This window comes from Lithobates pipiens, unplaced genomic scaffold, assembly GCF_037356315.1.
Source record: "Lithobates pipiens isolate NorthernLeopardFrog02 unplaced genomic scaffold, aLitPip1_a1.2 Scaffold_1, whole genome shotgun sequence".
In the NCBI taxonomy this organism is placed as follows: domain Eukaryota; kingdom Metazoa; phylum Chordata; class Amphibia; order Anura; family Ranidae; genus Lithobates; species Lithobates pipiens.
In genome coordinates, this window is record NW_027507685.1 from 230,743,962 (window position 1) to 230,756,352 (window position 12,391).

Consider the following 12,391-nt stretch of genomic DNA (forward strand, 5'->3'; position numbering starts at 1 on the left):
TCAGTTATGACTAAGTTCTTGTGAGAGACTTTCTGTTCTATTCTAAAGTTTTACAACCAAGAGACAGAGACTTTGCTATACTCAAATCACCTGTCGGCTGCTAAATCTGGAAAAAGGTGATTTATCCGATGGTTGAAATATCCAATTGCGAATGGCTATTCCCTGGATCATCTAGAGAGAGACATTTCAAGTGTAAGCAGTTCCAAGAGTACCTGAGCTTACTACCCATACCCTCTATTCCCTACCGAGAGACTGTGTTCTGTTCAACGTTTTTCTGCAAATAAAAATTCCTAAAAGGGATTCAAGTGTCAGTCTCTACAGTTTATTGTGCCATCAACCCCAGGAACCCCCAGACGAGCAATGAGGTGGAGAAGGTAACGGTAAGCCCAGCAAATTTCAGCCGCTCCTTTGGGTGTCAGTGCTACACATGCAACCAATGAAATACCACTCTGGGTAGCTCTGGAATCTATAGATTGTGACCCATTATTAATCTCTAATCTCTTATGGTTACAACGCTCTGACCGGAAAAAAAACTTACAAATCAGATCGAAATCTGTATGTAAATCTCCCCATATTCCACTCTTAACACTCGTACACACGAGCGGACTTTTCGACATCCAAAGTCTGACGGACTGAGTCCGTCAGACTATTCGATCGTGTGTGGGCTGCAACGGACTTTAGCTTCGCTAAAGTCTGACGGACTTTAGAAATGAAGCATGCTTCAAATTTTCCCGACGGAACTCCGCCGGACCCGGTCCCTTCGAAAAATTTGCTCGTGTGTGTGCTACTCCGACGGACTAAAACCGACGCTAGGGCAGCTATTGGCTACTGTCTATGAACTTCCTATGTCGAATCCAGTCGTACGTCATCACGTTCGACTCCGTCGGAGTTTGGAGTGATTGTGTGTGGCCAAGTCCGCTCGGTCGAAAAGTCCGCCAGAACTCTGTCGGAACTCCGGCGGAGCTCCGGCGGAACTCCGTTGGAAGTCTGTCAGACTTAATCCCTCTCATGTGTACGCGGCATTATCGTTTCTTAAGAATCCTCTTTTTTTACCCTGCTTGGAAATTTCCTCAATCGTTTAAAGCATGGGCCACCTTTAAATTAACCCAACTACATGATTGTATATTCTCTAATTCCTTTAAAACGTTCCCTGACTTATGTAAAAGTCATGGACTTCCAAACTCAGGAATTTTCCAATATCTCCAGGTTAAAAATTTCTTCATGCTCAATATCCATGGAGGACTGACTTGCACTTGATAAATTATCATATTTAAAAAATATATGTAAACAGGACCCCCATGCAAAAGGACTTATTTTGAACCTTTATGCCCAACTAATTTCTAAACCTGATTCTAGTCTGCCGTCATATGTAGCTAAGTGAGAATATGATCTTGGATTTTCTTTGGAAACAGAAGTATGGGAAAAGATATAGATTACTACAAAATATTTCTCTCAAAATATAGCTGCTTTATAAACGAATTACAAAGTGCTTTCACGTTGGCACTTAGAATTGTGAATTTTGCCCCAATTACTCCTCATCTTGCTTTTGAGGCTGTCCTGAACCTGGATCGCATCTTCATATCTGGTGGACTTGCTCAATTGTCAAAAGATTTTGGAAAGATATATTCCACATGATTTGCAGTGTCCATCTTTCCTGATCCTTTGATAACACTTTTGAATTTAAAACAACTCTCTCCAATAATCAGTTCAAACTCTTACTACAGATCACTACAGGTGCTAAACAAACAGTCGCTAAAGCCTGGGAATCCCCTACCCTAGTATTAACTGAAACCAAACATAAAATTAATCAAGCTATGATTCATGCTAAAATAGAGGCTATAACCCAAGACAAATATCTAAATTTAAGAAAATATTTTTCCCTGGGATGACACACTATTTGCCTTCTAATTTAGATGAATCCTTGTTAATGCCTTGGTAAATTTTCCTACATTTTCATTTTTTCCATGCTTATTATATGTAACACTAACCCCCGAAGGAGCTGCTGGTTTGATTGGGCTTACCGTTACCTTCTTCTCCTTGATTTGCATCTTGGAGTTTCCCTTGGTTGATGGCCCAGTAACTTTAGAGACTGACGACAGATCCGCTTAGAGGGATTTTTATTTGCAAAAATGTAGACAATGAACAGTCTCCTAAAATAGGATCAGAGGGTTAGGAAGAAAGTTCAGGTATTCTTAGTGTCAAAGTAAAAAATGAAGGACTTGCTTACTTTGACTAAATCTAGAGAATAGCCATTCACAACTGGATTTTCACTCAAGTTGGACAGTCCCTCTCTCACAAGGCCTAGCAGCTAACAAGATGCTTAAACCAGGAACAAGTCTCTGCCACAGACATTGTTGTAGAACATACAGGAATAAGTCTCTGCCACAGACGTTGTTTGCTTAGGTACTTCAGCCCCTCCAGGCTCTTGCTAAGAAACCAACCCATACGTGGCCTTCTTCTGAAGAGTCCTCCTCTGGATAGCTACGAAGTTACTGGGCCTCTCCATGACTGGAGATAACACCCAAACACCTCAGAATCCTCTCTTTTTAGTTTCCTTGCCTCGGGCTAGCCAGCGCTGAGACACGGGGACAGGGGCGCTTTAAAAAAAAATATTTGAGGCAGATGGATGAATCCTCCTCACCGTGCTATTGTATTCTGACAATGGGGAAGCCTCCACTGTCTGAATACACTGATTAGCACTGTAGCCAATTGGCTGCAGGTGCTGATCAAACAAAAATACCAACATTCCCGTTTGAGAGGAGTCGATCCAATGATAATGATATTGGTAACAGCCATAAATGGTTCTAAATTCAGCTGATCCCTGATGAACCAGCTAAATTTCGATTCAACTATGACCAGCTTTAGAATACATGCTTCCATGATCCACACCTATTGTTGTATCATAAGAAGCCCCCCTCCCCCCAAAAAAAGGGCAGCAATTAGGTTGATTGCCCAAATAAGTAGCAATTAGAAATGAAGTACAGTTTCCTGACCCAAGATTTCTTCCTACGCATATTGTCACTTTTCTTTATAGCTTCTATACAGCAGCTTTAATACACTGTCACTATGGTTGGTTATCGACCCCCCCCCCATTTTTGTAGTTAGGGGGCTGTTTTTTCTTTTATTTTAGCACTTCGAGTGGTTAACGTGCAGAGTTGCCAAACAAGTAAGATCTGAAGAATAAGTTCACCTCTGGTAAGAAGATGCAATGTTAGGCTCCTGCAGACTCTCAGTACAGTTTTCTGTTGGGACTTCCTGTAAGACTTAAGACTTCCTGTTACTTAACTGCAGAAAGATCAATGAACTACAAGCGCACTGACCAGCACCCTCACAGCTCATTCAGAAGTACAAACTGTCTTCCACATTGGATTATGGCATTTGTAGTTCATTCATTCACAGGAAACTGAAAATAAATGATGGGGCTGTGTGGGCGGAGCTCAACAGAGCTGTGCTGTTTTTGAATTGTGTCAGTGGGTGTGGTGAGAGGATATCTGCTTTCACAATGGGACAAAGTGAACACATCCTTTAAAGATTTCTGGTGTATGGGTTTCATCCCCGACGTGTGGATGTGAAGTGGATGAGGAATGTGGTGGACCATATTCCTTCAGATGAAATTAATCCAAATCTCCCCCATCCTGACTAGGGGAATACTATTAATAAAACATGGGGAAAACATCTACTTAAATTAGCTTAAATTCAAAGCTGCATGAATGATTTGCTCATCTACCAGCCCCTCATATTTTGCTGCAAACAAAATATTTTTTTATCTCCTTCTCAGTGCATCCAGAGGTGAAGGTGTGGGATCGTCTTCAGTCAGATGGGCTGACAAGACTATACTGCCTGGTGTACGGGTTTTACCCCCGACCTGTGGATGTGAAATGGATGAGGAATGGGACAGATCATGTTCCTTCAGATGAAATGACTCCAATTCTCCCCCATCCTGATGGCACCTATCAGATCAGAGTCAGTGTGGAAGTGCCAACAAGGGAGGGAGACACTTACTCCTGTCATGTGGATCACAGCAGTCTGGGGGATGAGACTTTCAGTGTGAAATGGGGTGAGTGTCAACATCCTTGGTATAACAATAATTTAAATGGTATTAAACTCTTAATATGGCATTTTACCTACATGAAAGCTTTTAATAAGTATTACCTGTAGGCACCATCAGTGCCTCTGTTAGATACCACGGGGGGCCCGTACAGCCTACCCAATGGGGCCCCCTTTAACCCTGCCCTTGACCCCACCCCAGGCTCCTCCCCTGACAAAACCTCTGCAGATTTGTCTCCGTTTACATATGCACACATGTTCATGATTGTGCATGAGTACAGGGGGACAGAGGCAGTTTAAAAATGTTTTCAATTTTATTTTATTACAAAAAATGTATACTGTATCTTTCATTTCCTTTTGTATCTCTTTTATTGCTATCAGAAGGGATGAACAACATCCTTTCTGATAGCATGGGACAGTGACAGGTCCTCTTTCTGGAGAGATCTGGGGTCTATTAGACTCCAGATCTCTCCTCTGGCCTCCAAAGCAGCTGATCAAACAAAGATCGATTTGATCAGATGTTTGTTTAAGCCAGTAATAGCTTGCTTACATGAGACCATGTAAGTAGGAGGAACATCATCAGTTCCTCTCACTATGTCCCAGGAATTGGATGTTGCTGCTGACTTCCTTAATGGGACCCCTGATTGCATGGGAGAGCAACGGTTGTGAAACCCCCTTCCACTGCCTGCAAAAGTAATCCAGGGGCTTCTTAGCCACTAGGATTACTGTTACTTTCTGCATACTCGTTGGGCCTAAAAAATAATATTATGATCATTGCTGCAGCAATGACCAAGTTATCACCCTTCCAAACCAGTAATGTACCAGTGCATTGCTGTACAGGAAGTGGTTGAAAGGGGGTGGTTGGGAGGCACATGTTTACTGCCCCCTTCCAAAGGAAAGTGTAAAGTAGCATCTCACGGCATCTTATGATTATCAGCATTATTATTATTATTTTTTTTTTTAGATTTATATAGCTCCAGCAATTTACGCAGTGCTTTACAATATAAAAAGGAGACAATACAGTTACAATACAATAAAATACAAGAGTATTAAGAGGGCCCTGCTCAGAAGAGCTTACAATCTAATAAGGTGGGGCAGGTGGTACAAAAGGTTATAACTGTTGGGAATGAGTTTATAGAAGTGGTAGGAGATTAGTTTGAGATGTGATAGGCTTCCCTGAATAGATGAGTTTTCAGGGATCGCCTGAAGGTAGCAAGAGTAGGGGATAGCCGGACCAGTGGAGGAAGCGAGTTCCAGAGGATTGGAGAGGCTCTAGAGAAATCCTGGAGACGAGCATGTGAGGAGGAGACGAGAGAGCTTGAGAGTAGGAGGTCTTGAGAAGAACGGAGGGGACGATCTGGGTGATATTTGGAGACAAGATTGGTGATGTAGTTTGGGGCAGAGTTGTGAATGGCTTTGTATGTTGTGGTTAGTATTTTGAATTTAATTCGCTGGGTGATTGGGAGCCAGTGTAGGGATTGGAGGGGAGGGTTGGCAGACACTGAGCGGTTGGTAAGGTGGATAAGTCTGGCAGCAGCATTCATGATAGACTGAAGAGGAGATAGCCTATGGAGAGGCAGGCCAATGAGAAGGGAGTTGCAATAGTCAAGGCGAGATATAACAAGGGAGAGAATGAGGAGCTTGGTGGTTTCATTTGTTAAAAAGGGGCGAATTTTAGAGATGTTACGGAGGTGAAATCTACAAACTTTTGACAACGATTGGACTTGGGGCTGAAATGACAAGTCAGAGTCTAGGATTACACCTAGTACCCTGGCGTGAGGGGAGGGCCTGATGGTTGCATTGTTGATTTTGATGGAAAAGTTTTAGAGAGGTTTAGTTTAAGGAAGTGGTGTGACATCCATGCTGATATGTGAGTTAGCAGGTTAGTAATGCGAGAGTAGACTGAAGGAGAGAGGTGAGGAGTAGACAGATAGATTTGGGTGTCATTGGCTTATAAGTGGTATTGGAAGCCGTGGGCGGTTATCAACGGACCAAGGGAGGAGGTATAAATAGTGAAGAGAAGGGGTCCAAGGACAGAGCCTTGGGGGACCCCCACAGAAAGAGGCAATGGAGAGGAGGAGACAGAGTTGTACGTCACACTGAAGGAGCGCTGTGATAGATAGGCAGAGAACCAGGAAAGAGCAGAATCTCGGAGGCCAAGGGAATGTAGTTTATTGAGGAGGAGCGGGTGGTCAACAGTATCAAAGGCAGAAGAGAGGTCAAGTAGTAGGATGGAGTACTGGCTGTTGGTTTTAGCAGTTAGTAGATCGTTAGTGAGTTTTAGTAAGGTCGTTTCCATGGAGTGCTGCGAGCGAAAGCCAGACTGTAATGGGTCAAGAAGGTTATTTTCACTGAGGTAGGAGCTAAGAAGGTTGTAGACTAAGCGTTCTAGAAGTTTAGAGGTGAATGGGAGCAATGAGATGGGTCTTAAGTTGTTCAGGTTGGTGGAGTCCAGTGAGGGTTTTTTAATTATGGGGGTGATCTGCGCATGTTTTAGAGGGGAGGGGAAGGTGCCACTTGAGACGGAGAGATTGAAGATGTGAGTGAGGGAGCATAGGATAGAATTAGAGGTTGACCTTAATAGTTGTGAGGGAACAGGGTCCAAGGGACAATTGGTTAGGTGAGCATCTAAGAAAAGTTTTGCAGCCTCTTCAGTAGTAGCCAATTCAAAAGAGGAGAGTGTTGAATGTGCTATTAGGCCAGGTATGTTGGGTGGGGAAGATGTACGCACAGTGGAGGTGTCCTCGCGAATTGCATCAATCTTGTCTTTGAAGTGATTGGCAATCTCTTGGGCAGTGAGTGAGTTAGTGGGTAGAGGGGGTGGGGGACAAAGCAGAGAGTTAAAGGTTGAGAAGAGCCGACAGGGACTGGATGACAAAGTATTAATAAGAGAAACAAAGTAGGCTTGTTTGGCATCATGTAGGCAGGAATTGTATTTTAGAAGGGCAGATTTATATATGGTGAAGTCTTGGAGGCATTTGGTTTTACGCCACAGCCGTTCAAGAGCACGGCAACGTCTCTTGAGATTTCTAGTGTTGTCAGTTTGCCAGGGTTGTAATGGTCGGGGCCTGATTCTGCGTGTGGTTAGAAGAGCAAGTGCATCTAGTGATGATGAGAGTGAACTGTTGTATACAGAGGTGGCCAGGTCAGGACAGGGGAGAGATTATTTCATATAGGTGGTCAGTAGCAGAATAGAGAAGAGAAGGCTTAAGGTGGCGAAGGTTCCTACAAGTAATTGTTGCTGCTTGGAAGGATGGGTGGTTGGAGGCAAGGATACAGTGAAACTAATGAGGTTGTGATCAGAGAGAGGAAAGGGGGTGTTTGTGAGGTTGCCAGGGTTGCAGAGATGGGAGAATACAAGGTCAAGGTTATTACCATTGGAGTGAGTGGAAGTATTTGTCCATTGGGTTAGGTCAAGCAACGAGGTTAAGTCGAGAAGTTTAGCTGTAGTTGGGTTGTTAACGTTGACAGGAATGTTAAAGTCACCAAGGATGATCATGGGTATTTCAGAGCATTATGGAAATGACACAGGTAGCACAATCAGCATGTTCTCTGTCATGGATCTGTCAGTGTCACATGGCTTTTGGGTGCTGACTTTGTTAACTGATGGCTGTATTGTGTGTTACAAACTTTAACCCTGTACAGCAATAACAAAGTAAGCACCAAAAAGCAATATGAAACACTGACAGATCCATGATAGAGCACATGCTGACTGTGCTGCCTGCGTGAGTATCATAATGCTGATAATCATGACCTGCTATGTTGTGTGTAAAAGGGGAAATATGTGTAGCGCTATACCAAAGTGCTAAATTCAAAATATACGTGCAAACATATATATCTGAAACATATAGATTTAAATCGAATTCACATGTACTCCGTGAACCCAAAAAAGTCCCCAGATGATGACTCTGTAGTCGAAATGTGTTGGGTGGACTCCTTTGCAGACATCGCTTGCATTTATTTATTTACATGCTGTTTTGATATCTTCAAAATGTGAGTGTTTTTATTCACCTTTTATAATAAAGCAACCTTTGCATGACAGTATCACGCTATGTTAGATTTCTATGGTTTTATGTACGATACCACTACTCCATCCTTTACTGGATAATAACGAGCTTCTGCCAAATTGATGTTGCAGTGCGAGATGAGAGTGTGGATTACTTATTCCTATCGGGCCGAGTTCTGTATATAAGCCTACATGACTTGAGGGCATATGCCTAGCTAAGTCCAAGCTTTCCAGTAAGCCTCCTCCAGTTTCACGGTGGTGGTGGTGCTGCATGCGGGAAGGGTACACCTTGGAAGCCTTTATATAATCGGGTACCAAACTTTATCTTTTTAGGACTATATTAGCACTTTTAAAAAAAAGTTGTCATTGATTATATATTTTTTCACTTAACATTGTTCTGATTATTATTTTTTGGGTTCACGGAGTACACATGAATTAGATTTAAATCTATATGTTTTATATATATATATATATATATATATATATATATATATATATATAATGTTTGCACGTATACATTTTGAATTTAGCACTTTGGTATAGCGCTACACATATTTCCCCTTTTAGAATTTTTACGATTTTTGTCTAGAGCTGTGTTGGCGGCTTAATCAAAGTTTGATTCACAGCGCAGTATACACCAATTAATATGTTGTGTGTAAGCCTAAGTGAGACAGTGAGGATTCTATCTGCTGTTCTCCACTCACTCTGCAGTGCAGGTGCAGCCACGCTGTCCTCCAGGTTCTTGCTCCCTCTCATCCACTGAGCCACCTGTCGCCTCACCACAGTCTCGGCAGTCGGCACGGGAGGCCGAGCTAAGCGGAGCCTTGTAGTATCACTCTGGCAGGGAAGGCGGGTCAATGATGTCAAAATCTTATGTGCAGTATGCTCTGCATTCATGTATTGTAATTGCATAGAGCACCCCTCCCTGATAATGACTCCAGTACGCATGCATGAGAGTGACATCATCACGACCGGCCATTTACACAGCCGGAGAGTGCAAACCCAGAAAGAAGACCGGGTAAAGATAGAAGCATCAGAAGAACTGACAGCTCAGTGCTGGAGGGCTTCATTTGAAAGGCAATTATGTCATAATAAGCTAGTATGTGGTGCATGCCAGCACATTATGGCATAAATCTCCAGAGTCCAATTAAAAAAAAAATGGTTATAGAGTTTAAGGGCGGCTTCCCACTGCCCAGCTGCGCTTTTGCTAAAGCACAGCCTAGCCATGGTTTTGGTGCGGGTTAGCTGTGCTTCTCAATAGACTTCTATGAGGTCCTGCAGTTTTGGTATGGTTTCAGAAAGTGCATCAAAACTCCTGTATACTGCATCTTTTGTGTGTGGTTCTGAAACCACACCAAAAACCTCAGGACATGAAGTCTATGAGAAAGCATAGCTAACCTTCATAAACCCATGGGCTTGCTGCACTTCACCAAAAGAACAACAGGACCGCACTGGGGCAGTGTGACACCATCCTAATACCGCTTTAAAGATAAGAATGGGAAGAAAATTGACTCTTTGGTTACTTAGCTACATCTGACTCTCAATTTTTACATAAGCATCCCTTGGCACAATGCCCAAATGCTGAGGATACATCAATAAATGTCCTTCCTTTTACAGCTACTGTTTCACAGCAAGACAGTTTGCACTGCTGCTTACTGCCATACCTGTGACAACTTTGGTCTCCACTAAAGATCACAAATGAGGCAGAGCAGTTCATATGTGATCAATATGTCAGCTAGGATGATGATTTCAGCTTGTAAAGGTCACTGTAGCCTGGGGAAGGCAGCATACCTTTGTTTATTACTGTAATTGTCTGATACAATTTGAGTATTAAAAAATAATGTAGCCCCCACCACTTTAGGTGAATGCTATCAGTTTAAAGATAGGTTAAATTGCCAGTGCCTTACTGCATTTTTTTTTACAGGCCTGGAGGTTTGTTTTGGGTTAGGGTGGAGTTATAGGTTAGAGGGGGGTGTGACAACCTGTTCATCACCCTGGGAAAACACTCCCTTTCTTCTCCAGAGAAGTATCTGGAAAGGAGTCGGGTCAGGCTCTGCAGGACAGGCAGGGTGTATGGGCTCTTGTACAATTGTTAATTTGCTTGGTCAGGGCCCATACATATACACTGGGGTCACATGTTCCCTGGGGAGTTGGAGATGGGAAAAGGATTAATCCACAAAGGCAGAAAAATGTGACGTTAAGGCCAAGGGCTGGAAGGCCTGGAAATGCAGAGACTCCAGAGCTGGAAAGCCACAGATCTTTGCCGGAAGGTGATGGAGGTTTAGAGACTCCAGAACTGGAAGGTTTCCATCAAGCAAGAAGTAGCTGCAAACCGACCGGAGTGAACCAGGGTTGGCCTGGACCTTTCCTGACCTGGCCTGGGAAGAAAAGGGCAGGAGGAGAAGGCAGGTGAGGCCTGGGACTGCTAGAGTTTCAAAGTACCACATGCCTTTCAGAGGGGGATGCGTGTCAGCTCATTAAAGGAGAGGGACTATCACTCACACATTTCAATCCACAGGCAACTCGTATTCTGTGCATCATCGAGGTGATTGTACTGCCAATATCTGGAATAAAGTTAAAGTTTTGAACTGTTCTAAAGCGCCTGTGCTTTACTACAGTGGGGGTGGAAGAAGCGGGGGTTAAACTAGCCGTACTGTATTAGCAGCTCCCAAGGGAGTAGTGCGCTTCAATAAAATAAAAATATACAGTATATTATATTAGACAATTTTGTATTTGTTCCTGTGATATCTAGTCCTGGTGATGACAATTTTCCCTATTTCTTTTCTTGGTGTTGCCAGGGTACATAATGAGGGAAAACTTCCCAATGGGGTAATAGAATAAAGTATAAATCTGAGTGCAGTTTTAAAGTCGAACTAAAGGAAAAATTATTATTTTTTTGGATAAAGTAAGGAACTGTTATAACCCCTGACCGTTTAGCCAGCTGTGTCCCATTGGATATATTTCCCTTCACTTACTGGTCTATTGCCAAAACAGGAAGTGTGAGGGAATCCCTGGTTGTCAACAGGGTCATCAGAACTAGTGTCCCCATTGAAATCCCCTCTATTATTGTTCCTGGTAAAAACCCAAAATTTGTGAGCATTATGTAAAATAACAGCCTCTCCAGACAATCCAGTTCTCTGCCCTGTGCACGCCCTCTCTCCCATTTACTTTACAATTTAACTAAACCCATTTGATTTTAGTTCACTAGTCAAAACTGAAATTAAATGTTTATGCTGTCACCACAGCGTGGCACTGTGGACAGCACAATTAATGATACTCTATGCCACGTCCTAAATCTGTTAGATAGATACAGGGATTGGAAAAAAATTTACTTTTCAGGCATGTTTTTCTTTTGGTTAAAAAATAAAAATGTTTATTTATTACAAATCATTGATGAAAAAAAGACTAGGACGAAGATAAAAGACATTTACATAAGTGAATGTGATTTAAAAACATGTCTCAGTGACAATCACAGCCGTCATGTGACGTAAATAGAGAGCCGGTTTCTAGGCGATCGGCTCGCCTCTCCTCACACAGAAGTTGTCAGTAAGGAGAGGAGAGGGGATCACTGCAGCCGGCCGGTGGTCAGTGAGTATGAGATGTTTTTTACAGCTTTTTACACACTGATCACCGGCCCAGTGTCCCCACACAATGTAAAGTCCCCAAAATAGTGTCCTCAAAACATATATCCCCCACACAGTAAAAACACCTGTCCCCCACATATGTAGCACTAAAATCGTATGTCCCAATGATCCTCTGCACACATATGTCCGTGATCACCTGTGCACATCTGTACATGATCATCTGCGTACATATGTCTGTGATCACACAAACCAATTATTATAACTTAACGGGATTTTTTTTGCCAAAGACATGTAGCAGAATACATTTTGGCTTAATTTTATGAAAAAATTAGATTTTATTGGATTTCTTTTAAAATAGAAAGAAGAAAATATTGTTTTTTTTTTTTCCACATTTCCGCTTATATCGCAAAAAATAAAAAACAGAGTGATAAATAAATACCATCAAAAGAAAGTTCTGTTTGTGTGAACAAAATTATAAAAATTTCATTTGGGTACAGCGTAGCATGACCACGCAATTGTCATTGAATGTGCGAGAGCTGAAGGGGGCGAAAGTGCCTGGTATTGAAGTGGTTAAAAGTATAACATTTATTAAAAATAAATAACAGATACAGGTAAAGATAAAGAAAATATGACAAGGATACTTAACTATAGATGTTTGTTTCCTGCCACGGGTCCCCCCATTAAATGGCATGGCGCAGGTGACCACAGACGCATGCATGATTGCAAGCTCTGAAGACGAGACACATTTTACAAG

General features: G+C 42.4%; 1 protein-coding gene across 1 annotated transcript in view; it reads left to right on the forward strand.

Moving 5' to 3' along the window:
- Nucleotides 1-12,391, forward strand: part of LOC143984317 (major histocompatibility complex class I-related protein 1-like) — a 95,068-nt gene that overhangs the window by 55,102 nt on the left and 27,575 nt on the right. The window contains exon 4 of the mRNA XM_077484563.1: nucleotides 3,779-4,057. Within this exon, the coding sequence (XP_077340689.1) occupies nucleotides 3,779-4,057 (279 nt within the window). The remainder of the gene's footprint in view (nucleotides 1-3,778; nucleotides 4,058-12,391) is intronic.